Below are 27,198 nucleotides of genomic sequence, written 5' to 3'. Positions count from 1 at the left end.
AACCCAATCACTAGGTAGTCACATCTAATAGCTAATGTTAGCAAAACACCCACTAAGTAGCTAGCTAAACTACATCAGTCATTAGCCGGGCATTTAGCTAGCATCTGGCCAACCTTAGCTAACCTAAAGATACTACAAAGAGTCTTTAATTGGTTATGAAACAGTCTCAATTTAATACTGAGGCCTGTTTATGACTTATATAAATACACAAGACCATCCGCGAGAAGATGAGCTATTTCTTTACAGTTATTTTTGATGCCCACCACCAGATTGGATTCTCTGTGAAATCAGCATAAATTAACTTGTATTTACATTTTTCCCGAGTTGCAGTCAGAAGTATGTTAGCCAGTTAAAAAGAAGTGGAGATGTTCATGTTATTCAGGAGGTCTGTAGTCTCTGTGGTGGAGAGTGATTTAGGGAGAGGGACAAAATGCACAGCCTTGGAAAAACGGTCTATAACAGTCAGTATTACCTTCAGATGGGGACAAGCCGGTGACAAAGTCCACAGCTATGTGTGACCAGGGATGGCTGGGGACAGGCAGAGGGTGCAGGAGGCCAGCGGGGGGTTGATGGGAGGCCTTGCTGCGGGCACAGATGGAGCAGGCAGACACAAAGGCACATGTGTCTCCAGTCATAGATAGCCACCAGAAATGCTGTTTGATGAAGGCAAGGGTGCAGTGAAAGCCGGGGTGGCAGGTGAGCTTGGCGGAATGGCCCCATTGTAGAACGTCAGATCTCACTGCATCAGACACAAACAGACAGTCAGGAGGGCCATTACCTGGATCTGGTTGCAGGTGTTGTGTCTCCTGAATGCAGGTCTCTATCTCCCACGTAGCTGCAGCCACCACGCAGGAGGGAGGGAGGGAGGATGGTTTCAGCCTCGGGTGTTGAACCTTCTCAGGAACAGAGCCCACCAGACCTGGCGGGAGTTTAGCCATTTAGCATAGCAGAGGTAGGAGAGGTTCTTGTGGTTGGCCCAGACCACAAAAGGTTGCTCAGCCCCCTCCAGCCAGTGCCTCCATTCTTAAGTGCAAGTACCACTTCCAAGAGTTCATGGTTGCGTTCTGCAGGGGAAAGACACTGGGAGTAGACGGCACATGGGTGCAGCTTGTGATCCTTCTGCGACCGCTGTGAGAGGATGGCCCCCCACACCTGAGTCAGAGGCATCCACTTCCACAAAAAACTGCAGAGAGGGATCAGGGTGAGTTAACACGGGAGCACTGGTGAATAACTGTTTCAGAGTCTCGAATGAACTGTCTGTAGAAATTGGCAAATCCTAGGAACTGCTGCAACTGTTTCCTGTACGTGGGTCTTGGCCACTCTGCTACCGCCCGAACCTTCACTGGATCCGTCTTCACCTGCCCCTGCTCGATTATGAAGCCCAGAAAGTTGACAAAAGTTACATGGAATTCACACTTTTCAGCTTTTACAAACAATTTATTCTCCAGGAGGCGATGAAGCACTAACCTGACATGGTGGACGTGTTCTTCCACATTCCGGGAGAAGATATGTATGTCATTCAGATACACAAAAATGAAGCAGTTCGGCATGTTGCAAAGGACGTTGTTGACCATGGCTTGACAAACTACAGGGGCGTCCCTTTCTGGACGGGAGAGGTTATAGAGGCAGCTTGAGGATAGAGGGGCACCAGGGAGCAGATCTATTGCACAGTCATAGGGTCTATGAAGGGGCAAAGTTTGGGCCGGCTGCTTGCTAAACACCTCACCCAGGTCATAGTATTCAGGAGGAACTAGAGAGGTCAGGAGGCACAACTGTGGCGGCAGCAGTTAACTGAGTGGGAGCTAGAGCTGACTGGAGGCAGTGAGAATCACAAAATGTGCTCCAACTAACAACAGACCCAGTGGACCAATCAATATGGGGGTTGTGAAGTTTAAGCCAGGGCTGTCCTAGGACTACAGGAGCATGAGGTGAGGGACTACCTAGCAGTTTTATGGACTCATGATGATTAGAGGATAAGATTCAGGGGGGACAGTGTGATGTGTTACATGGGCCAAGCGCTTTCCATCCAAAATGCAGACATCCTTACGACCAGGAAGGGCTTCAATAGGGATCCCAGCTTGAGTTATGAGGGAGGAATCAATATGTTATCATCTGCCCCAGAATCCACCAGAGCAAAAACAGGTATGGAATCACCACAGCACCCAAGGGATGCGTTAAGCTGCATATGGGAGTGAGGGGCAGACAGAGAGGAGGAGGTGTGGCTCATCAGGGCCCCTCCAGTTCCTGATGAACATAATCCTTTGGGCAGGCTGGGACAAGAGGCGAGGAAGTGACCAGCCTTGCCACAGTAAATACACAAGCTCACCTGGACTCGCCATTGGCGCTCTGAGGGAGAGAGGTGAGCATATCCCAACTGCATGGGTTCTTCCGTGGAAGGTGGAACTGAGGAGCTAAGGAGCTGGCTGGGAGAGGCCTAGTCGTTAGGGATAACCTGGGGGACTGATTTTGTCTGAAAGGGAGATGTGGGGGTACGTAGGCAGCTGGCTCTCTCCCTATGGCGTTTGCAAAGACGGTTGTCTAAGCGAATGGACAGAGAAATAAGGGAGTCTAAACAATCTGTCTCATCCCTCACATCCTTAGTGTTCTCAGCTAACCCATGTACACACACTCTTTGCAAAGCTACATCATCCCACCCACTCTCTGCCACCAGAATCCTGAACTGTACTGCATATTCTGCTACCGACCTAGAACCCAGATGGAGGGAGAGGAGACAGTTAGATGCCTCTTTACCCTGAACGGGATAGTTGAAAACTTTTTTCATTTCAGCAATGAACAAGGGGTAAGAATTACAAATTGGGGACTGCCTCTCCCACAAAGCTGTAGTCCACTGAGAGGCTTTACCAGTAAGTAAATCCAAAATGAAGGACAAACGGGAAATATCAGAGGAGTAAGTAGAAGGCTGCTGATGGAACACGAGAGAGCACAGGAGGAGGAACCACCCACAAGGCCCCAAATCCCCAGAGTAGCATTGGGATGAAAGGTTCACGGGCTGGAGGGGGTGGGAAGGAAGCGCGGGGTGCTGGTGGAATGTCAGCAGGGGAAGCAGCCACAGCAGGAGAGGCTGTGAGATGGGTGCTAACCTGGTCCATTTGGCTGCTGAGTTGAGAGACACTGTAGGTAAGGGCTTGTAGATTCCCCTCAACTTCCCACAGGATAGTTTCATGTTGTCCAACACGATCACCCTGGGAAGCTATGGCTTGGCGAAGTGAGTCTGCTGGGTCCATAGTGGCCAGATTGTTCTGTTAAGGCTGTTGTTTTGGACCCAAATGCAGACTCTGCCACCAAAGGCAGTTGAAAACAATTAAGGGATTTATTGGAACAAACAAGGGTCGGGGGTGATGGCGAAGGCAGGGGGTAGGCAAGCAGACCTGGGTGGACGAGTGGCAGAATGAGCTGCTGCGGTGACTGAAGAGGGCTGGTGGTAGAGATGTCAGCTGGACCCTGAGGCACAGGAGAGGAGACGTTAGTATAAAGATGCACAAGGGAAAACACTGGAATCTTTTCAACAAAACAAAGAACTGAGCGGCCTGAAGTGTACCACTAAACTGGCAGGACAATCTGGCACTGCAGGCTGGGGAGCTGGTTACTTGAGCTGAGCGCTGACGAGGCAATTGCATGCAGCTGTGGAGGTCCACCAGGTGCCTGATGACAGAGTCATGCCCACAACATACACACACACAGGGGAGGAGGAGACACAGGAGACAACAGGGAGAACACAGGAAAACAACAATGATCACTGCCTAAACTGTGACAATTCATTTACTTTTGACATTTTGTGGTTGTGGAAACTGTACCGCTTTTGTCCATAAATGCCTCTTGTCATAGATTTAAGATGCGACTATATGTCACTTTTACCAGACACCCAGCAACGTCTTTTAATCATCTGAATCAGAAGCTGTTTTTTTTTCCAACATCAATGAGGAGACAGCATGTCTTACATTGTACAGGAAACAAAGTTCCACAGGGTACCAAGCTAGCTCAACTTTTATAGGAGCACAAATCAAAAAACGGTGGGACTTAGGAAGGGTCAGTTGAAGTAATAAATCCCTCAGTGTGTACTGTATTGAGCGAGAAAGCTGAGTCCTGCTGCAGAAATCTGTTGTTAACAGCTATTTCACTATCTTCTATAGTCTTTACCTCTGGATATGGCCGTCTGCATCAGAACCTCACACGCAATGCATCTTGGTACATGCACTGCGGGCATGGCTCTGCAAGCATGAGGACACAGGTTTCTTGGTCATTATAGCATTATGGCACAGGAATTTATTGCTTCAATTGACTACATTTACCATCAACACTGACTGGACATAAAAAGTACTGGATTTTCCCTTTAAAGGGTCCGTCTGATCCAACTCCCTCTATAAAGTCACTTTTTTGATTAAAATACATCCTCTTATTTTGAAATACAGTAGTAAACCAGGCCACACAGCCCCGCTGACTGGGTGGCCCTCTCTGTCTCTGTGCCACACCAGTTGGGGTTAAAGAGCATGACACACTTCAGCAAGCGGATAATCACCTGCAGCCAGCAAAAGAGGCCTCAAACACTGCGGACAAATAAACCCACTACACTCTGATGATGACCTGGTACATTTAAATGAAACCTATCTTCACGTTTCTCTTCTTCTGCAAATAGTTTTAAGTCTTCCATTTAGGCGATGGAGGGCTGTGGTCAAAATGCAACACAGCTGCTGAGGCAGTGATGCTTGGGCTTTCTTCATCCTGCAGGACACAGGGCCAAAAATCTGACCATCTGTTTGATGTTATACAGATTGCTGCACTGACAAGCCTTAGGAGTGTTTCTTAAGTCAAATGAGGTAACAGATACATCAAAATCTTAAGGACTTCATTAGGGTTATTATATTTCACGACAAATATGCTGCTCTGTTGGGCAAGGTCTATGTTTTACAAATGTCTTTGTCTGAATCCAGCCAGCGCTTTATCAAGAGTTTACATCTTCAAACATCTTTTTCTTCTTGTATTTTCTACTTTTTTCCCCTCTGTCAACCCTTGTAGAAACAGTAAAAATTATATTAAGATTATTTATATAAGGTAAAGAAAACAAAATGAAAAATACTCAAATGTGTATGGAAATTTCCTCCAGAACAAGGTACTTCTTCATACATACAATTGTACATTCAAAGCATCCTTAGTGAATAGCAGCATGCAGGAGACACTAGCTGCCACTTGCAGACATCCCTTCAAAGAAAAACCTTCCTTAAAAAAGTGATTTTAAAGGACCTTAAAGCAACGTTCTCACTTTTCTGCACACAGCGGTGACAGCTGAGTGCAGACAGACTCCAACCTCAGCTGCCACGGTCCATCCGTTGTGATCACTGGCCTTCAGGCTATTTTTCTCCAGTTTTCAATTTCAATAATTATAGGCAAAAACGGCCTCTTAAAAAGGATAACCCTGGGCACTGGATACACAGCATGTCATCAGCAATACCAAGAAAACAATTTACCACACAGTGAAAAATGATATTGTGTTTTGTATGGCTATTTACAGGGAGGAAAAATCTCTAAACCACAGTCCAAAAGACTTAACGTTATTAGGCATGAGGGCATCTCTGTGCAGATGGAGAGAGGGCACAGCAGATACAGAATTATTAGGAAAATCATGTCTCTTTTTTTTTTTACCATACATGACCTGGTTTGTGACTCTAGACAGTGTGGTTTATTAGCCAACAAAATTTGTCTTCTTTAGTTATGAGTTATGATGTATATGTGTATCTGATGAAAACACAAGGTCCCAGACTTAACCTAAGCCTAACCATATAAACTACTTGCCTACTCCTTACTTTAGCCCGACCCCAACCTTAACCACTGACCCCCAAAATCAGCCTTTCCCAAGATCATCTTATTCATGCAGCAGCCATTTTTCCTGACGTCACACTCGGGTAACGTCACACTGCTGCCTCTCAGGTTGTCACACAAATGCAGGGGAATCTGACAAACTGTTTCACCTCTTCCAAAACTGATTGACCAAATAGACAATTCACAGGTATCTTCAGACATATTTCAAGCTAAAACAACATAATTGACAACCTATATTTTAGGAACCCCAGCTAACGTTAGTATTCTACAACTTCCAAGCTAACATTACCGTTTGGTAGAGTTAGCTAATGTTAGGAGGTGGTTAATGCTAACGTTAGCTGTTGTCTAACAATAGCTCATGAGTTATCTTGAAATAAAGCCAAATGAATCAGGAAGTGGTGAAATGAAAACAGTTTGTCAGATTTCGTACTTTTTAAAAATTTACATCCTGGAAAACAGCAGTGCGACCATCCTTTGATAACAGCAGATGAGTTTCCCGCCCTGAGCATGACATTAGAAGAAAATGGCCAACCATGTGAATATGGTGAACTAGGGACACAGCTTTTGTCTCCAATTGGACAAGCCATTCCCAATTAACTGATCTTTAGTCTGAAATGTGTCCCAGAAAATAGACTAAGTCAGAAACACACAGAGACCCTTTTCATGGCTGTCTCTCAGTCTGTTTGAACACGTGTTCAACATGCATCTCTTCATTGTTTCCATGCAAGAGGTGATTTACTGTATATATTATATTATGGTTTGACATGGGTCTGTTTAAAGTCATTGCACTTTGAATAAAGTGAGCACATGTTTTGTTATGACATTAATAAGCCTTGCATGTTAAGTCTACTATACATACTTTAACTATGGAAAGCTGAGGGGGGAAAAAAAGCCCAAAAAAGCCAAAATCAACAAAACTGATCATTTTTATTGACCAAATGTTACAGTTCCACTGTTACATCCTACAAAATACAAACAAGTTTGTTCATACAAGCACTGCTTGTAATAGTTTACACAACCTAAGGGTCTCGATGCAGACTGATAAATGAATGACCCTCTGACTATGGCAAAGTGGTTCTCCACAAACTCACAACCTATGTACAGCTTCAACACTCAATTACAAAAAATAAATAAAACATCAAAAGGCCTTTTCATGTTACTGAACTGTCCTTTGACTAGGCTGCGATCTTTATTCACATGTCGCCCCCTAGTGGCACAAACTAACTCCTGACGTTTACTTTCACATGAAACTGAACTCCACCGTCGCAGATGGAGGGTCAAGTTTCATGCTGTAAGAGGAGGAAAAGGTCACAGCCATGAAAGTGACAGCTCACCCTGCGTGTGAAGAGGCCTCATACACATTCCTAAAACATTACTCCGCTTGACACAGTCCATACGTCGAGCCTGCGCTGTAACCACAAACACACTCATGACAGGCAACACAGAGACCAAAAAACAGACACTCACTCGCACTGAAAGCATTCATGTGGCTTACATTGACAGGAAACAGTGTGTCTGTGATTAATACTGCAATCCAGGCCCTGGTAAGCGGCAAATCTGATTTGAAATTAAATACATGGTTCTGACTTCCAACAAATTAGATAAAGCAATATTAGTGGACATGATAAAATTCAGTGTTAGAGCTGCAATGACTTTTTTTTGGTGACGACCATTTTGATAATCCATTTGTTTCAATAACTTTTCAAGAAAAAATATCAAGTAATTGCTGGGTCCAGCTTCATTAATGTAAGGATTTGCTGCTTTTTTGTCACTGATGATAGTAAATGAAGAGTCTTTGGGTTTTGGACTGTTGGTTGGACAAAAGAAGCAATTTGAAGGCTGCACTTTGGGATCTCAGACATTGTGATAAGCATTTTTCACAATTTTTTGACATACACATACGTACAGACCAGAGGCTTTTCAAAGTGGGAGGGAGGCTCCGGACAGTTTCACAGGAGGAATGAAAGTGAAAATATATTACATTAGATTTTAAAAAGGATATCACAAAAAATAGTCTGTGTATGATTTGGTTAAATGGATAGCTCAGAGATGCAGTAGTTTGGGGAATTATTCTGTTTTTTCCCCACTCTTTTTTTTTTTTTTTTTTAAGAAAAAAAAATCTAAATTCTCTGATTTCAGCTTGTTAAATGAGAATATTTTCCGTTTCTTTAGTCCTCTGTGACAGTCTCTTTAGGTTGTGGACAAAACAAGACATTTGAGGATGTCATCTTGGGCTTTGGGAGATACTGATCAACATTTGTCATGACTTCCTGACATTTTAAAGACAATCAGCAATGAAAAACACTGTCAGTTACAGCCATAGATCCCACAGTCAAAGCCAAGAGGAACTGTGTGAAACTAAGCAAGTAATCTAAGAGGAGATGCCTTTTTCCAGGCTTTGTCTGAGGGGAGGCCCACACTCTCAGACTTTGAAACCCCCTGCTATAGACTAAACAAATAAAAACAAGAAAATAATCTGCAGATTAGTCAATGACAATAATCGTTTGCCGCAGCCCTATACGGTATGTAAAGGAACTATTTCAGTCAGTTAGTATCCAGTCATACATGAAAAATGTATGCACAAATTCACTCAGTTTTTCAATAGTCTCCTTGAGTGATACATTCACAAAAAGAAATTATTTAGCCTAAGAGCAACTGATGTACAAGACACAAAGAACTGATTAAAAAAACCTTTAAAATAAAAACTGCACCTTTCCCTCCCTCAAACATTGATTGCTCATTCATCTAAATACTGTCGAGCTGGATCGACCTGATGACACTGATGATGATGATGAAGTGACATGACGTAAGGCTAACTCTCGTGTTCATAATCCTGAAATAGCTCGCTATCCAGAGCATGCCGCTTCAGTCAAACTAAACGTCTTGTTTCTGTACTTCTTGCACCCAAGAAGTAAGAATTCCCAGATTTAAAGACCTGTTTTGCATAAGGTAATATCAGCGAGAACTTAAACACTGCTGCAGCTGTGATGTTATGGCTTGAGGTTCAGTGGAAGGTGTGGAGGCATGTTCTGGGTGTCTTCATAAAAAGGTGTTAAAAAAATATCTCTATATTGTGCTTCCGAGTATTACTAAGATTTACCTCCATCCTGAAAGACACAGACAGTATGACAGGAACTTGTTGATGAGGCTCACAGAACATAAAAACCCTCCAGGTGATGCTTGGTCGACTCATCAGAATAACATCAACACACAACGTGACCACCACAATGACAATGTTTCTTTGTAGCCGGTGATACAGAGCAACAGGACAAGTGCACTATGACTCCTGGGTGCGCTCAGGGTAGCGGGATAAAGCCCATGTCGGGTGCTTCGCCCAGAATCAAGGTGGTGCGACTCAGCGACGGCGAGGGAGAAGCCAGACGGAAAGCCGGGTTGATGGAGTGCAGCGAATCCCTCTTGCTGCTCCTGCCGAACGGCGGGCAGGTAGCAGCCACGGGCTGGTGGCCGTGCTGTCGTGAGCAGCCAGCGGATGGTGAAGCTTCAGGGGAAGAAGATGCTGCCACCATGCTGGAAACCTCCAGGCCCAGAGGAGTGGTCTTTGGTGTGCCAGGGGGGCACAGGATATGAGGGTCGAAGGAGTGGACCACCCTCTCCAGCACCTCCTTGGTGCTCTGAGTGCACTGTGTGAGGAGGAGAAGAAAGACAAGTCAAGAAAAAATGTCCACATTCTCAGTTTGTGTTATGAAAGGCCAAACAGCGAATGATTTCACAGTGAAAGCAATAATGACAGCACTGTCCAAAGATTCAAATGGAGAAGCATGAAAGAAGTGGGTTAGATGCAGACAACAGGGCTGTACTGAATGTTTTTCACAGTCAAAGCTCTTAGTGAGGTTTTCAAATCTCTGTTGTCATATTTTATATCATCACTTTTTTAAAAAAAATCAACTTATATCTAACTTCTTTTAATGAATATGTCAGTTTTGTCAACATAAATGCAATTTACAGTGCTGTTAGTCCAGTGTCACAACCAAGAGATATTCAGTTTACTGTCAACGAGGAGTAAAGAAACCAGAATATAACATTTGAGAAGCTTAAATCAGAGAATTTGGACCGTGTTCTTTAAGAGTGACTCAAAACAGTTTAGCAATTATCAAACTATTTGGCTATTAATTTAATAGTTGATAACTAATCAATTAATTAACTAATTGCTGAGGCTCTCTTAGACTGCCCCAGTAGCAGAGTATATGTTTTGGAAAGCCTTAATGTCAACAAATATGGATTGAAGCTGAATATTGGCTTACGTATAGCTCTATACCTTGCCTTCATTTAGAATTCAAGGATTGATGAATGTACCCCATCCTCTCCACTCGCACATGTTAAGAAGATGATTTTCTTCTATTGAACTTTACAACTCTTATTGAAAATATTTGGATTAGGAGTGAAAGATTTTGAAAAAATACCTTATTTGCAATTATTTTGACAGATATTGCAGTTGCAACACTAGAGGGAATGATAATTTTCATCATTCTCATTTTTATTGAAAAACATGAATGATTATGAGATTTTAACTTTAACTTGTCAAAAGTATCAATACTTTTATACTCTTCAGTATTGTGTGTTTAAAAAAATACTGAAGCTATTAAAAAATGACCTGTGCTAATTCAAGACCTCAGTTCAGTTCAGTCTTTATTGTTCTGCCTGAACAGTATTCAGTGACTTTTTCTGTTCAAGAACTGTGTACATGTTAATAAAAGAAAAATTAATAAATAAAGAATGAGGTATCCAATACTGTTTTTTGTAATGGTATTATACTGAAGTGACTGTTCTAATCTGTGTAGGCCAGGACATCTCTGCAACATGACAATATTTAAATGAACATGGTATTCATACACATATTTCACCTTAAATAAATACAACATGGTCTACTGCAATTTGAAAATTGCAGTAGACCATGTTGTGATTTCACTAAAGTTTTCATCAACTCAGCCACCACTATAATTTACTTCTAATTCTACAAATATCTTAATACTTTCAACAGAATTCCATGTTATGAAGATTCAAAGCTTCAAACTATTCAGTACAGCCCCAGCAGACAATGCAACAAGTGTAGAGAAACAAATGTGAGTGAAGAAGCTGCTTCTTCCGGTGTTTCTTCTGCCTCTGATAAAAGTAGAAAGGGTGACACAGTTTATGCAGACGTGTATTTGCTTGCATCAAAATGCATGCACAATAATGCCCAAGACAGGTGAGAAAAATAAACATCTCATCTCACTACAGAGTGGACGAAGAGTAAAATCATCAGCTTTCAAACACAAGCTCCATCCCATACTAAGCGAGTAAGCAAATGTTAATGACAGGAGAATGAATGGTAGTGAATCATGCACATTGCACCCATCCAACAACATCACTGCACACCAATGACAAGATCTGCTGCAGTTGGAGTTAAAGCAAAGAAAAAAATGAAAAGAAAGAAGCTGTTAAGATGACAGTGTTTCCAAACCTAAAGTATGTTATGAGAAAATACACGGTAAATGGCGAGTGAAGAGATGTTGTGACTGGTTTAACGTTCAGCCCTACTCTTACCATCAACCCGTCTACATACAGCAGCGCCCTTCAGGCTGTGCAGGACAAAGCAAAATCCTGACAGTTCTCCTCCTAGCAGGGTGGAATGGATACAGTACAACACTGAGTGTCAGATCTGTCATCCAGCAACGAAGTCACAGATACATGTTCATAACAAATAATAAAACCATATGTTCACTAACTCATACCGACTGAAATAAAAAAAAAAAAAATCCTCAGAGAATACAACTTTTCCCAAACACCTTAAAATTAAGAGGTAAAATAAACTCAAAACAAAGACAAAAATCCCCAAATACAAAAATAATGTTTATTTAACACATAAAAGAACACTTTTTGGTAAGTAAAATACGTACGAAAAAATAGAAAAAGTATATTTAAGAAAATAAAGCAACATAGCTCATAAGATACTTAAGACATTTGATATGCTGATCATAGAGTGACAAATGTATTCAAGGCATGTGACAAATGATTTGTGATAAAGTGCTGATAAATCAAATACAACATATGATCTAATACTATTTGCATGTCCAACTAAAAGCAGTAATCAAGTCCTTTGTGTGCACACGCCTCCACCACAACATACAAGCAAACCCAGTAGTACAGTAACAGGGAGGTAGATACAGCAACAAGTGTAAGCAAACATAAATACATATCAAATTCAAAAAGGTGCAACAATTAACATGTTTCCTGCCCCACAGCACCAAATGACCAGAACATATCTGCACCAGTCTGCCAGGGTGACTCAGCAACTCAAAAGTGACCTTAACAAATAGCTAACTTTCTGGCTGTAAAAACTCTTCCAGCTCTCTGTCTACTTTCTTGCATTTTTAACTGCTCAATGATGCCAAACATTGTTACAGGTGGTTTCCAAGACATTTTGTACTCAAATGGGCTAAAAGAACAAATGACACAGCGGTATTATTTCAACATGCTGCATGGTGATAAACGACTTCTTTCTTACACGTCTCTGTTGAAAGCCACCTCTAATAATGCCAGCTTTATCATTTCTACTCCAGACAAATATATATTGTACAGCATCGTATTACTGCCACACCTGACAAGGCAAAACAGATCAGTATCACATGTTTTTCACTTTATAACAAGATACTTTAATGAAATATTTTCAAGTTGTTACGACAAATAGACTTATAACGCGTTTTTTTAAACACTCATTTCTGATTGGTCAATTACAGCATTCTAAGCATAGCATTTTGGGACCCATACATTTCAAGGGGTTTTTCCTAATAAATAAATTTTGATCCAAGGTCTGAATAGCAGGCCGTTGCTATGGATGCACTTCTGATCATAGACTCTGAAGGAGGAATAAAAATCTATGTAGTCGTTTTTAAAGGATTGATTTTTAAGTAAGTAGTTGTGTATTAAGTAGGATAATGCAATGATGACCTGCTTACTGCACATTATCCTTTTCATAACAAGTTATCATGTTATAACATGAAACATTTTGTGTTACAACAATAAGTTATCATGCTATAACATGAACAAGATAAATGATATCCTGATATAACAAGAAAAGTTTCTTGTTATAATGTTATCAGATTGGATGTCATCATAACATGAAAATATGTTATAGCCTAAAAAAATGTTATGACAATAAACGTTTCATGTTACAACATGATTCTCAACTGTTTTTCTTTTTCTGAGGTAGCAGTATTACACTGCCATAATATTGTGTCTCAGTCTCACAGTGTCATAAGCTCAGTTCTAGTAATGTCTTTCCAGTCCAGTCATGGACTTCCTAATAGGCTGCACATTATGAAGAATCCCTGCTCCTCTTACTGGCATCATAAACAACATGTATAAAATGTTTAAATTTCTGAGCACAGATTCAAAGTGCTGCATGTTGACAACTCTAGACAGGGACTGAAGCTGAAGTCTGGTGGATGAGGGTAGAGGACACACAGAGTGGAGAAGGCACACAGGGTAGTCTAACAACACAGGGGCTATGGCACAGTCAGGACTTGGGAGGGAGGGACCACAAGCTGGTTCATCCTACCATGTGAGCGTCGTTCTTGGCCACGAACGGTGGCAGCTCGATCTCCGAGGCAGAAGCGGCGGGGATCGCCTCATCAAGAGGCAGGAGACCTCTTCTGTCGATCAGACTAGAGGACAGGAGAGTGCACTGAAAATTAACTGTGCATGTACGGTAACTAATGCTATTATTAACGAAATATGAACATGTTTCTAGACCGTGATGAGTGACAGAGAGTGAACATTATAATAAATAAAATGTGTCTGGGGTACAAAAGCTTGTATAGGAGGGGACATCTTTACTCACCTTGGGGGCATGGGGCCACATAATATTGCACAGCAGTTGGTTATAATACTGTTGTAACTGTAAGGGTTCCCAGACTCCTCTGCAGCCCTTTTGCTTGACCAGGAGCCCTTTATCTGCACAGTGCATAAATAAAATAAGCTGTCAGTCTGTGAATAAAGTCTATTCAGCACTCATGATCTCAGCTGTATCATATAAAAGGAGCATGAGTACTTACATCTTCATTGGTTGTGAGGTTGGAGGCTACTAAGTAAGTATGAAAGCCTGAGAGGCCCAGAATAGACCAGATGGAGAAGAAACAAATCACCAACTCCACCACAGTGCACAAGGGAGAGTCAAGGGAGGATAATAACACAAATGAATATTTAATAAAGATGGCAATTAAAGCTGGTGTTTAAAATCTATAACAAGATAAATACATCTAAATTGGAACCACATCTTAGGGCCAGGTTTACATTGCTCTGTCTTTTATGTGTACTGACTGAGACTGTCCACCGTACCAATACGATGTCAGCGAATCAAAGTAGCTTACTATTTGGCGCTTTCTTCACAATGTTTTTGCTATGAGAAACACCTGTGTTATATGGTATTAAGATGTGGCAAAACATTCCCGTTGTTAAGCCACCAAAAAGAAAACATAAAGACTAGATGGATGAAGAGAAAAGTCACAGAGGTCTGCGCTTTTGCAGGTTATGGCATCTGCATTAGTGTCAATACTCTGGCTCAAATCCACAGCATGGATGAGAGCAACCCACAGGTACTTTGGTCCTGCGTCGTGTCCCCCACCCCTTTTTCAGTGATAACAACTACTCTAATTTGACTGACAGTCAATACAAATTCACAGGTCTTTGTCAGTTCAAATGCATAACATTATTAAACCATATCCTCTGGTCAGTCAAATGAGCACTTATGCTGTCTTTGCTGATCAATGATAAGCGTTGTTACATAGAACTGCTGAATCAAACTTCTAAAAGCAGGTACTTTATATTAGGACCTTATTCTTCCACAGTAAAAAACTTAAGTTCCACCATCACAAAGACTCTTTTCTGATTCATTTCAATCTACAGGCACAATCGATTCACCTCATTTACTCAATAACATCAACCTGTGATAAACCTGTGATGCCACAGACACACATAGTGGCTGCTTGAATAGTGCTTGTTTTCACCCAAAGGGGGACATGGTTATGGGACATGATGTATGGGTGCTCTCATCCCCATACTCTGTGTTTTTTCTTCATCATATAATGGCCAATAAAAAATATATGTGGCTGGTAAATTTTCTCAGTTTACCTGTCAAGGGCAGATGAGCCAAAAGGTTAGTTTAAGTCGTGCTTAGAACCATTTCTCTCTTTTGTTACTTTACAGGCAGTAATTCAATGTTTTACATTTGTTTCAACTTGCTTGAGATACACAATTCATCACAGTGAATATGATAAACTTGAAGCCTGGATAAAATTGTTTCAATTTTTAAAATGAAAACTGATGCACTAAGTTGCTAAAAATAATCAAATCAGATCATCTGCTCTATGAGATAACTAGTACAGAATACTGGTTCAGAAAGACACAAGCACAATGACTCTAACATGATGTTATAATGTCATGCATATCGTGTGCACTATTAGGAAATTACCCCACACCCTCTCTGTGAGTAACAAACCGAGCCACTCTGTAGTCATGCAGTCTATATTTGTCCAGCCACTGACATCATCTCACAAGGACGTGAGACAGCAAACCTTCTACAAGAAAGCCATCTGCCTAAAAGCACTGCTTTGCTGGATGTTAACTCTCTGATCCTATTAAGCATGGGCTTAGGCTGACGAGCAGTGGGAAATACCTTGTCAACAGTGTAACTTGTGTTATGTTGTGGCCCCAAACAGTAGCAAATTTTAAAAGATCTCATAAACAGGTTGACGATATGACAAAGGATATCTGGCAGGGCTCTCCTGAATGGCTTGAACAAGGCTTTTACCTGCCTGAGAACCTGGAGAGGAAAGGACAAATAAGAAACAAAGTAATTCTAAAGTAGCTTTTGATAACATGGCAGCAAGATCATTCACTTACTGGGTGTGTTTGTGTCTTTATAGGGAGTGAGAGTACTTACGCAGGGTAATGTGTGTGATGACACAGCCAAATATGAAAGAAGTCAGAAAAGACAGGGAGATGATGAAGCTGTAGAAAAAGCGATAATTGCGTTTGCCGACACAGTTCCCGACCCATGGACAGTGGTGATCAAACCGTTCTGAAGGAAATAAAAAAAAAAACAGTAAACATACCAAAGATCAGAGGCACATTTAAAATAGTTGTAAAGTATAATACTGGTAAGTCTAAAATGTTGTGTTGTCTTCACAAAACAGTCACTCCTTATTTGTTTTTCATCACATTGTTGTCATAGTTGAAGAATAGGTTCTTAATTTCTCAAGTCTATCAGGTGTGTTCCTCCTGTTTATAGTGGCCCATATAGAGATCCATTCCTATTGTCATCACAATGTAAGTAAAGGACGAATAAAATCCACAGTCCTCATTCTTTTATCTGTGACATATTCTACAGATATAAACGCTGAAACCGAAGTGAGAGGCGTCATTTTGCTGATATAATGTTGACAAATTGTTTTCACTGTGTATTTTTGCAAGAACTGTGCACGTCATGTGGAAAAAATAGACTCTGAGGCTGATCTAACCTGTTAACATGGCCGCCAAAATAAAAACAACACATGCGCACTGGTCAAGTTGCCAGTTTGCACCAGCCATTACATAACTTGGCATTATCAATCCACTTGATGAGGGCAGCTTCAACTACAGGTCCTTTACCTGGCTGCATTAGTTTTCTGTCTCCATCACTGGCAGACTGTTACTCATTGTTTAAGCAGACTAAACAAGAGCGCCTGAGTAACACTGTTATTGGCTCCTTTTTGGCTGTTTGTCATAACTTTGGACAGCTTTAAGGAGACTTTGTTTTTCATTAAAAGAAAATTACTTTCCTTTTTCTGTCACAATTTCACTGTGCATGCAGCAAACTGATGCAGCAGCAGAAGCAGACAAGTTAACTACTATATTTTTTTTCCATATTTTGTCTTTTGTGAAAAGACCTATAATAAACACTTCATTATTATAGGCAAATTATTTAAACAGCATTTGTGTAATAATGATTGTCCCAAACTTTTTGATCCATGTGAGCTGATTATCACTGTAACCATGGTTATTATAGGCAGTTTCCACTGTAATTTCAAAGTTTAGCTAATGTAGATGTGAGACTTCTTTAGCACAAAATTCCTGTTTGCGTTGCTATCCCTCCACCACCAGCCTGCTAGTAAACAGAGTTAGAGGAAACACAAAGAGGAGTATTGTGCTAAAAATACTTTAATTTAGTTAGAAACAGACTTTATTTAATTAACCAGGATTGCTGCCGTGTCATACTGGCTGCAGTTGAATTGTGGAATACATTTTTGCACTGAAGGAGGTCTGTGTTTTTGTCCCTTATTACTTACATTGGAATCACCTAAGGAAGGGATCTGTTAACAGCCAGTATAGAGAGGAGGAACGATTACAGGAAGCACAAATGGAGCATATGTGCATGCACATATGGACATATGAGTGTTGTTTTAACCTTTCAGGCTGGCCAAAGAGACCCTAATAATGACCTAATGCTTAAAAGACTTCCCACTTTATTGTAAACCACCTAGATCCTGCACAAGTAAAACTACTCACTTTTAGAGAAAAAAAAATTGAATTTAGATTTAATCTTGGTAAAGGTTCTCAAGCAGTCAACTAATTTTAGGACTGAGTCCAGGTTAAAAGTACTGAGTTATAGTTTTATCTTTCTGGTTTTGCTACATTTCAGCATCGTACATTAAACACACAGATCAGTGGGTTAATCCAGGAAGCATGAAGCAAACTAATGGAACCCCTCTCAGACAAGCAGAATCCCCCTAGCAATTATATTAATTTAAGTTTAATTAATGTGGTGGTAACTTCTCGCCAAATCTTACCCACACAGTTGTCACACAGGCTGCAATGGGAGGTCCGAGGAGGGCGGAACGTTTTACAAGTGAAGCAGTATTTGAGCTTTACCACCTGCTGGTTGATGAGGATCTCCTTGGTTCGTGGAGGGGGGCGATACGTAGAGGATCCTGAGCTATCTTAAAATAGAGAAGTACACAGAGAGAGACTCCCTGAGATTTGCACATTTGATCAAAACAGTTTACCCAAGAAGCACTCAAATTATACAATAAGGAATGAATAAACACAAATAAAGCTATTTCTTGCTTCTATGCTCTTCAACCACAGTAGAGAGTAAGCTGCTTAGGCCTGCAGTTCAACCACAGACACATCCCTCAGAGATCCCCCATATGGCAAAGCTCTTTTACCCCATCTGTCCCACAGTGAGTATGCAGTTCCAGGGTATGCCTTACCTATCTGCTTCTCTATGTCTGCTGCTTCATCTGGAGTGGCCCTCGGCAGGATGCCTGGATCTGTAAAGCTGGTTCTCAGCAGTGTGATGACCACAAACACAAAAAGCACCCCACCAATCACAGGTATGAAGACGGTCAGGTGCTCCACCAGGAATGGGCAACTGTGAATAAGAAAAATGGGTAAAAAACACCTTTAAACCTTGAGTATATTAATCAAGTTATGTACTTAAGTACAGATCTTACGTACTTGTGAGCATTTCCCTTTTATGCAACTTTATACCTCTACTCCACTACATCTCAGAGTCAAATATTGTACTTTTTATACCACTACTTTTGTGTGACAGCTTTAATCCCCTTCTCAAAAGCATGTATTGCCAAAATGTGTTTGTGGTCTATAAAATGTCAGAAAATGGTGAAAAATGTTGATAGGCGTTTCCAAAAGCCCAAGAGGACGTCCTCAAATTTCTTGTATTGTCCTGAACCCACAGATATTCAGTGTGCCGTCATAGATGAGTAAAGCAACAAAAACCACACACATTTAAGAAGCTGAAATCATAACTTTGTCCTACAAAAAACTCATACTATTCATTTACCAAAATATTTGGTGTTAAATTGAATAGTTGCCAACTAAATGATTAATCACTGCAGTTCCAATAATATTAACCCAAAAATATCACATAGAATAGTAAAACACGTACGTGGACTATTTTTCTGCATTTTACTATTTTTTACTTTTCACACACACTTTCACATACACATTTCGTTTAATATTTACATAGCGTTATTTAAGTTTGGTCTTTAATGAAAGGACTTTTGCTTGTAGTGGAATATTATCATACTGTAGTACTAGTGCTTTAAGGATCTGAATACTTCTTTCACCACTGATGCATTAACCGTTCAAAATACAAATACGAAGCATTAAGGATTTCTATTTAAATTCCTTGTGAGGCATTGGGGCGTGTAGAGAAAGATCTTTCATGTTGAATCCAGGGTTCATTGGAAATAAACACAGAAAGAGGACATTTCTGAATTACTCACTCGAATGCAAAGAAAAGGCCACACGTGACAACAATAAGGCCCAGTGTCAGAGGAAGGACACCGCTCTGTCTAGCAAGGATGATCCGTCCATCGCAGAAGAACCGGTTCTTCCCTGGGAACACCTCCCACTTCCTCCGCGGCCGCTGCGCTCTCTTCTCGGTGTGGTTCTGTGCGGACGACGGCGACACCGACAGCGCCCGCGGGTCGATCTGCTGGTACTCGCAATTCTTCATCATGTAAACAGTGTCGACACGGTTCAGAGGTAGCTAAAGGCACACACGAAGCTCTCTTTTCTCGCCACGTTTTCAAGAGACAGTCCTCTCAAGATTCAGTCATTGTACATTGGTATCTCTGCTTGTTCAGTTAGCGTTCAGTTGACCATCCTGAATGCTAACGCTAGCTAGCTTGGCAGAGGCATTATTCTCCGTAGCAGAGTTTCACGAGCTGAATCAGTTCCCGAGTTGACTCAAGGTTAACCACCATCTTTGTTAGTTAAATTAAAGCCGGTCACACATATTAGTACCTATTTGGTTATACGAAGTCGTGTTTTAACCAAAAAATTCAACACAAACAGAAAACAGACGGGCTTCGGCTTAGCTTCTTGCGGCAGTTCACATTTCCTTTTTTGCTGTCAGGCAATATACGTCACGGTGACGCTGCTTACGTATTCAGACCGCTGACGTACAACTACACAAACACACCCAGGTGTGCGAGCACATGATTTATAGATCAGTGGTAAACAACAGGCGCGCCTGCGCACTTATCTGTTTGGATTGGCATAGACAGGCAGCAGCTCTGGGTGTTGTTTTATCCACACTGATCAAGTAAATGTAGCAGTTCATTAAAAACAGCGAAATAAGTTAAACCAATAGACATTTCCACAGCAGCCATTTTGACCTGAAATACTAGCGTAACCACAGGTGTTACCAGTGAGACTAATTGAGGTTCCTTTATATTATCAAACAGAGTCAGGGTGCTGCTGTTTGGCATGCTGGCACACTAGAAGGTTTCTGCTACTCTAAATGGAACGCGAACTTAAGTTTGATTGGTAACACCTGTGTTTACCATACTATTTCATACAAATATGGCTGCAATGAAAATGCTCCAAAATATAACCCTGATGCTTTCCAGTTTCTTCAGGGACGTAGCATTTGGTATTTTATACATAGCAAAGAAGGGCTGGCAAGTATAAAGGTAAAATTATTTTCTGAACGCATCATACTGTTCTAACTGTTCTACAGTTTGCTTTTACCCCTTTAATCATTATATATACATTACTTATTATTATTTATTGAAAATCATTGTGTTAATATTTTGTAAAAGGATAATAAACCATCCTTACAAAATTGTCTTAAGTGAAAAATGTCATGATAATTGATTTTGTCCATATCGGCCAGACCTACCTCCAGGTGCCCCAGTATTCCCAGTTAATGTGTGGTAACTTGATTAATTCATAAATTAGATACCTTTGCTCAGAAACGATCTAGTACATACTGGGAACTACATACCGATACACTGCTTTTATCATAGGTTTAGTCTCATCTAAAAAAAATAGCTTCATCATTTTAAAAATAATTGACTACGGTTAGCAGTTCCAATAAAGTTAATCCTGTGTGCTACGCCTGGCAGAGATAGAGAAAACAGCACCACTGACCTCTGTGTTTTTATTATAATTTTCCTGAGCCTAGGGACTGTTTCCATTCTAACTGGAAGAGATGAAATTCTCATTTGATATGGTTCAGGAAGAAGAGGTACAGCTCTGTCTCAGGGCCAATCCCAGACTTTTTCAACTGGGGTGGCCCTGGTGGGGCACTGACTTATGAAGGGGTGAAATATGACTGTGCATTTCTCATACCTACTTTAATTATTACAGTATCATACAGTTTCTTGCAGGCCTGTGTTTTTTTATTTAAAAGATAATTAGTCCTACCAATCACAACACAAGAGTTGCACCATTCAAATATAATGTAAAGCATCCATATTTTATCCTTTAAATCATCTAAAAGAAATTGGATCTCATTGTACCTCTTTCCTTCATCCTTATTATATGATTAGAGCCGCCACCCATGATTATTTATTTTATCTCTGAGCGAACAATCGTGAAGCCAAACTTTTAATGCGAAAAGATCTTAAAATAACTGCATTGTACACCAGAGAAACACCTTGAGTGGTAACTTGCAGTTAGTTTGTCAAGACTCTGGCTTTGATCACATGCTTGTTTTGTCAATGTGGCTGAGGTGGCCATTTAAATTTTTTGTTGGTTCTTGTGTTTTTAGTATGTGATCTATTCCAGAAAACACCCCTTAAGAAAAATTCTTAAGTTTTGTGCAACAGCAACCTCTAGTGGTTTTTAAGAGCTGTCTTCAACGTCAGGAGTAACTCGACCTTTCCGAGTCAATTACAGTTCAGTGAAGCATCTTTTTATTGTTTTTGATTTCTCACTCTCACTGATTTTTGTGTGAAAAAACCACACAACAGATATTTCAATTTTTTGAATTTATGTTTGAACAAAACACAACATAGCAATTTTTACATGAATGCCTCAAGAAAAAAGGATCACCTTTACATGAAAATAAATTAAATTGAGGATCCTTTAACAGCAACAAAATCTGTATTTTTTCATTCACATCCAAAAATCCAAAACTATAACTTGGAATTAATATTCCAAACATGCAGTGCAATATTAAACGGAGTCAATAAAATGTAATGCTTCAGCTAGAAACAAAAAAAATATTTTTTTCAAGTACCATAGTCCTTCCAATATTTGCAACCAAACAATGTTCAGTAAAGTTTCAGGTATTTTGTACATATGAGTTTAATCTCAAACTGTTGCAAACACATTTAACAGAGATGTGCGAACTAGTTGACTATTGCATGAATAAATCAGCATAAAAATGTAATCATGTCAGTATGTTCTATGTAGGACTGGGTGACATAATCCTGATATTTTAGTTCTTTTTAAAAAATAAATATGACAAAATGCAGCATTCAATTACACAATTATTTTCACATCAATTTAGCAATAGACCTTTTTCACAGCAGCCGTTTTGACATCATGCAGTAAACACAGGTGTTACCAATGATACTAATTGAGGTTCTGGACCTTAATTAGGATCACTGCTAACACCTGTGTTTACCCTACTATTTTATATCAATATGGCTGCCACAAAAAACATGTATTACTGTAAGAACAAAAATGGACTATTGATGAACTGTGTATGTGGATTCACATCATTTAAAATATGGCATACAGGCCAGTCCTACATAGAAATATTGCATTTAAAGCTCAGACTCACATTTTAAGTCATGTCCATGGCAAGAAGTTACAGTGCAGTGCAAGACCCAGCAGCCAGTAAGAGAGGAAGTATCCCAGGATGCTCTGCGTGGTTGGAGAGCAGACTGTAAAGTGTGGCAGCAGAGCAATGATGGGGTTTTGAGGTGTGTGCTTGCATCCATTTCTGGAATGTGTCTGTAGCTGCACGCTGGGGTTTGATGTTTTCCTTCGATGGAGGAGTGGTTCGTTGAGGAGGAGCAGATGAGCACTTATCCAGAATGGCACTGGAGACGAGGAGGCCATGAATCTGGTCAGAACCTAGAAATGTAGATTTTAAAAAAGGAAATTAAAATTTGGAAATTAAAGGGAAAGTTCGGGTTATGTGACGTCAGTCAGTATACACCCAGTTTGGAGAAGCAGAGAGGGACAACAGCACATAAGCTAAGCAATGAACTGCTGTGGACAGGGTCAACAGTAAAAGGAATTTTAGTCACTTAATAAAGGCCCAACGAACAAAAATTCACTCAATATAACTATATGCTATATTTAGAATAGTTTTATGACTTTACTTTGCTGTCAGACAGCTTTTTATCATGGAAAACCGCCACTATATAGACCAAATATCGCTCTCTCCAAACCAAGCAACCTCCATAGGTGAAGTCAGTAATTTAACTGGTGTACAACTGCCTCAGTGGCGTTTGGTTGATTTGGAGAGAACAATATTATTTGGCCTATATAACACCGGTTTTCCCGTCAGGAAAAGCTGTCTGATGGAAAGATAAAATGTTGAAAATACTGTAAACGTAGTGTAAGTTAAACTTTTTTTTTTAGATGGAGTTTTTTTAGGTGGCTGAAAAACCTTTTGTTGCTGACCCTGTCCACAGCAGTACATTGCTTAGTTTCTGTGCCGATACTCCTCTCTACTTATCCAAACTGGGGGCATGACAACTGGCATCTACTGTAGGAAATACACTGACTATCCATACATACATCATACAACCACACATCAAATAGTCCAAACTATCACTTTAAGAGTTGTTCCTTGCACCCAGACAGATTAAACGTTCCACAAAAAGGTGATTATATGATGTACTCACCTGCACATGCATGCACAATGTTCCAAACACCAGCAGCACTGTTGAATGTACAACATACACAAACACTCTGGGGTTGAACAGTCCCGGCGTGGGTTTGTCGAGTCCTTTATTTGGACGTGTTTCCCAAAGTCCGAGTCTCAGACACAGCTCTGGATTGGCTTGAAAATATGCATAAGCTGCCATTATGCCAAGGGTAGCCATGGGTAGAGCTAGAATAAAGTTTGGTATCTGCTTTAGCTCAAAGTAGCGGAGGAATCCCACATCCCAGTACACATCCTGGATGTGAGAGTAAAGCAGGGGCAGGGGTCTCATGCACCAGAGGGGTGGTGGACCATTTTCATCTGGAAGCCGGTAGTCTTTCCGTTCAGCTAGCGACAGAAGAGCAGGGGGGATCCGTTCCAGGGAGACGGATGGTGTGCAAAACGTCCTATAGCCATAGTATTGGAACGCACAGAAGGGAAGGGCGATGATTGCGGTTCCCAAGAGGGAGGTGAGCAGTAGACGGATGACAACCCAAATATAGTGGAGGACTTTGCTGTGGCCTTTGGTTGTCGTTCGGTAAACACGAATCTGGGAAATGGCGTGCAGTGAAGGGAGATATAGCAGAAACCCAATGTTAACAAGTCCATTGGAGCGCGCTGCAGTGGCTATACTGAGGGCCAGACAGGCTCGGAAGGTGAATCCTTTCTCCAGCAGAAACAGACCGCCGAATGTGAGCGCGGCAAACAGGCTCTCTGAGTATCCCGCAGTCATGAAAACATTGGCAGGTGTGATGCAGTAGAGCAGGCTAGAGAGCAGAGCCAGACGTCTGTCCTGGAGAACTACTCTGCTCAGTGCATGAAGGGCGACCACACTCAGCAGGAAGAGGGCACTGTTCCCCAGAGCCACGGCCACCAGCAGACGCCCCCGCACGCTCAGCCAGCTGCTCAGGGGCCACAGTAGCGTCTCCGCCAGGCCCCGGATGACGACAGGGAAGAGGGGGAAGAAAGCAAAGTTGTGCTCATAGAGGTATCCCCTCTCAGCAATGAAGAGGAAGTGCTCGGCATCCCAGTGAGAGAGGCCACCCAATAACCACTCCACTGCTGAGTCTAAGTACAGAGGCTCCTCTGTCCGAGGGGGCCTGAACGCATCAGCATCATGGTCAGGGATGGCAGCGTTCAGGACAGCCTGAGGAGAAATAGAGTACAGTATGAAATAAGGGTGTAATGATACAAGAACTGCAACAATTAATCAATTAGTTGTTGACTATTGAATTAATCAGTCCCTATTTAGATAATCAATTAATTGGTTTAAATACATTTTTAAGAAAAGTAAATGTCAAAATACTCTGATTTCAGCTGCTTAAGTGTGACTATTTTCTGGTTTCTTAAGTCATCTATGATTGTATATCTGTATATCTTGAGCTGGTGGACAAAACAATATGTTTGAAGACATCACCTTGGGCCTTACAAAACAATGATCGTCATTTTACACTATGTTTGGACATTTTATGGACCAAACAACTAATCGAGTCATCAAGAAATAATTGATAAATTGACAATGAAAAGAATTGTTAGTTGCAGTCTTACGCGATACCAAAAACTCAAGATATGACAATATCACAATGAAAAATCAAAGATACAATATTTATTGTAATACTGAAAACGAAAGAAAAACGGTGACTTGAAAAAATATATTTTATTAAGTACTAAATCTGATAGGTAAAGCATTTAATGTTCATATAAAATGTGTTTTTCCTTTTAACGTTATGCTTTTGTTCTGAAATAAAAGTAAACAGCCCTACCCTTTTTACATGCATTTATTTTCTTTATTTTCGTATTTATTTTCCTTTCTTTCTTCTGTAGAATTGACTTTGTGGCATTTAATTATTTATTCTCACCTAAAAATATTTTTTAAAAATGCTACATCATTGAAAGAAATATTTGTCTGGAATACTGAACTTTTAATCACTGCAATTAAATCATTTTAAAAAATAACAACGTAATATTGCAGTAGAGGGATGACCATTGGTGCTTTAATGTAATATGTTGTAATATGGATATAATTACTAAATTACTCAATCAAATTACAGAACAGCTAAGACTAAGTTCAGAAAATTACTTTACTGTAAAGCCAAAATCAATATAGTCGTATCACTAAATCATTATATCGTTATATTGCCCAACCCTGTGGTAGATATCGTTTCAATCCGTCACAGTATTGAGACATTTTTAATAGCGATGCCACGATATTTTATATATTGTTATATCTCTACTATTACAAGCAATCACAAGAGTGTTGCTGTATAGACAAACATAAGTGCAGTGTCACTTCTTCTGTCACTTACCTAACATACGCATAGTGTATTCTCCTGAACAGTATTCATTAACAAACAGACACATGTAATAACCCAGGTGCGTTAAAAAAATCTGAATAAATAATGGTTAATAACTAACGTAACATTATCCACTGACTAGATTAGCAGATTGTCAGATTCATCGTCATGTCAACTTGTTTAAAGCTTACCTGTAAGAAGAGAGACAGACCCCTGGTTACTGTGGCAAACTCCAGAACTGCTCTGACATCCATGGTCATTGATGTGACGGACACAATGTGAACAAGCCGGTTATGACAGGCCTGAGCATTGTCGCTGCTACCACACAGTCACTGCTGAGTCCGTCATATTTTCTATCAAACATAGCTAGCTAAGAAAAACTACACGACCAACGAGATTCTGTTGGTATCTCGCTTTCATTGGTTAGATAAATTTAGGAGAGGATAAACAATGGTTTTATCAGCGAGTCGCCCGTCTTCCAGCGGCGTTTGATTTCGCTCAGGTGTAATCTTTGTCCTCACATCCTCCCCCTGCTGCAGCACTTTCGAATGGCACTTTTCACTTCCGGTGTAACCGCAAAACTGTCAAAATAAAAGCTCATAGGTCCAGATGAGGAAAACCCTGAGACTTATGTCAATGTGCAGTTTCTCCTTAACGCAACAATACATTTTATTCATTATATGAAATAGCTTAAGTGTAGTAAAATATCATCAATAATGGTTCAGTTTTGTTTTTTTAATATAACCTTACAGATCTGTGATCGGCTTTGTAACATTATGGTCGTGTCTAGAAGGGACCTCAAATTTGCTAAACTCGCGATATTTGTATGCGTTCATTGTGCACACTGTACACACTAATTATGTTTGATGATCTGAAAAGGCTGTGAATGGGATCTGCTTAGGTTTAGGGACAATAGTCACTTTGATAAGGTTGAGAAAAGATCACGGTGTGGGTTAAAATGTATATTCTCGCGAGATCTTTCGCAGGTAGAGGGTTCCCATCTATATCCAGTTTTGTGACCCCGTGAAATATATTTTCTCTCCGGCAGGAGGAGACCCATACCATCTCATGGACTGTTTTTTTCAAGTGGCGCATGGTTTTCTTCATTTAGAAAACGTTGTTTTTGCACATTTTTTTAGTGTGTTAAGTTTGATTTGCTCGCATACTTATTTTCACACTTGGCTTTGTAGGTCAGCGATTCTCTGACAGGGGTCCGAGGGGTCCATGAAAAATTAGCAGATTCATTCATTTGCGTTATCATGACATTTATAACCTGCGTTTATTTTATGACTAAACTTTTAGCAATCATTATTTACTTTAGACAAACTACTTCCTTCCCACAATTTTAGGCCTATCATATCTAAGTCCCAGGCTAAGCCTATTATTAATCTT

At 40.5% G+C, this 27,198-nt stretch overlaps 2 protein-coding genes across 2 annotated transcripts; both read right to left on the bottom strand.

The window, feature by feature from the left end:
* Positions 1–8,410: 8,410 nt before the first annotated feature.
* zdhhc18a (zDHHC palmitoyltransferase 18a) lies at positions 8,411–19,772 on the bottom strand. The gene is made up of 9 exons (XM_084726346.1): positions 19,122–19,772; positions 18,084–18,244; positions 17,661–17,810; positions 15,776–15,913; positions 15,604–15,655; positions 13,890–13,992; positions 13,676–13,788; positions 13,394–13,499; positions 8,411–9,476 (listed from the first exon to the last, which is right to left on the bottom strand). The coding sequence occupies exons 1-9, from the start codon at positions 19,355–19,357 to the stop codon at positions 9,132–9,134; spliced, it is 1,404 nt and encodes a 467-aa protein (XP_084582472.1). The 5' UTR covers positions 19,358–19,772; the 3' UTR covers positions 8,411–9,131.
* A 1,830-nt stretch (positions 19,773–21,602) lies between these two features.
* pigv (phosphatidylinositol glycan anchor biosynthesis, class V) lies at positions 21,603–26,370 on the bottom strand. Its single transcript, XM_084726345.1, has 3 exons — positions 25,998–26,370; positions 23,493–24,659; positions 21,603–22,713 (listed from the first exon to the last, which is right to left on the bottom strand). The coding sequence occupies exons 1-3, from the start codon at positions 26,064–26,066 to the stop codon at positions 22,426–22,428; spliced, it is 1,524 nt and encodes a 507-aa protein (XP_084582471.1). The 5' UTR covers positions 26,067–26,370; the 3' UTR covers positions 21,603–22,425.
* Between the last annotated feature and the right edge of the window lie 828 nt (positions 26,371–27,198).

Source organism: Lutjanus erythropterus, chromosome 9, assembly GCF_056507025.1.
Source record: "Lutjanus erythropterus isolate fLutEry1 chromosome 9, fLutEry1.hap2, whole genome shotgun sequence".
Classification (NCBI taxonomy): domain Eukaryota; kingdom Metazoa; phylum Chordata; class Actinopteri; order Lutjaniformes; family Lutjanidae; genus Lutjanus; species Lutjanus erythropterus.
Note: the sequence above shows the minus strand (reverse complement) of the source record. Positions and strands in the feature narration are given on the sequence as shown.

Bases quoted from the DNA above. Each gene is read 5' to 3' on its own strand.
- zdhhc18a (XM_084726346.1), bottom strand. From the start codon at position 19,357: ATGATGAAGAATTGCGAGTACCAGCAGATCGACCCGCGGGCGCTGTCG. The intron at 18,245-19,121 runs GTGAGTAATTCA...TCTTATTCACAG, and splicing joins GGCCTTTTCTTTGCATTCGA to TTGCCCATTCCTGGTGGAGC. The intron at 13,993-15,603 runs ATATCCTTTGTC...TCCCTTGTGCAC, and splicing joins ATTCAGGAGAGCCCTGCCAG to TGTGGTGGAGTTGGTGATTT.
- pigv (XM_084726345.1), bottom strand. From the start codon at position 26,066: ATGACCATGGATGTCAGAGCAGTTCTGGAGTTTGCCACAGTAACCAGG. The intron at 24,660-25,997 runs GTAAGCTTTAAA...ATTTCTCCTCAG, and splicing joins GTCTGTCTCTCTTCTTACAG to GCTGTCCTGAACGCTGCCAT. The intron at 22,714-23,492 runs GTGAGTACATCA...CTACATTTCTAG, and splicing joins CATTGTGCATGCATGTGCAG to GTTCTGACCAGATTCATGGC.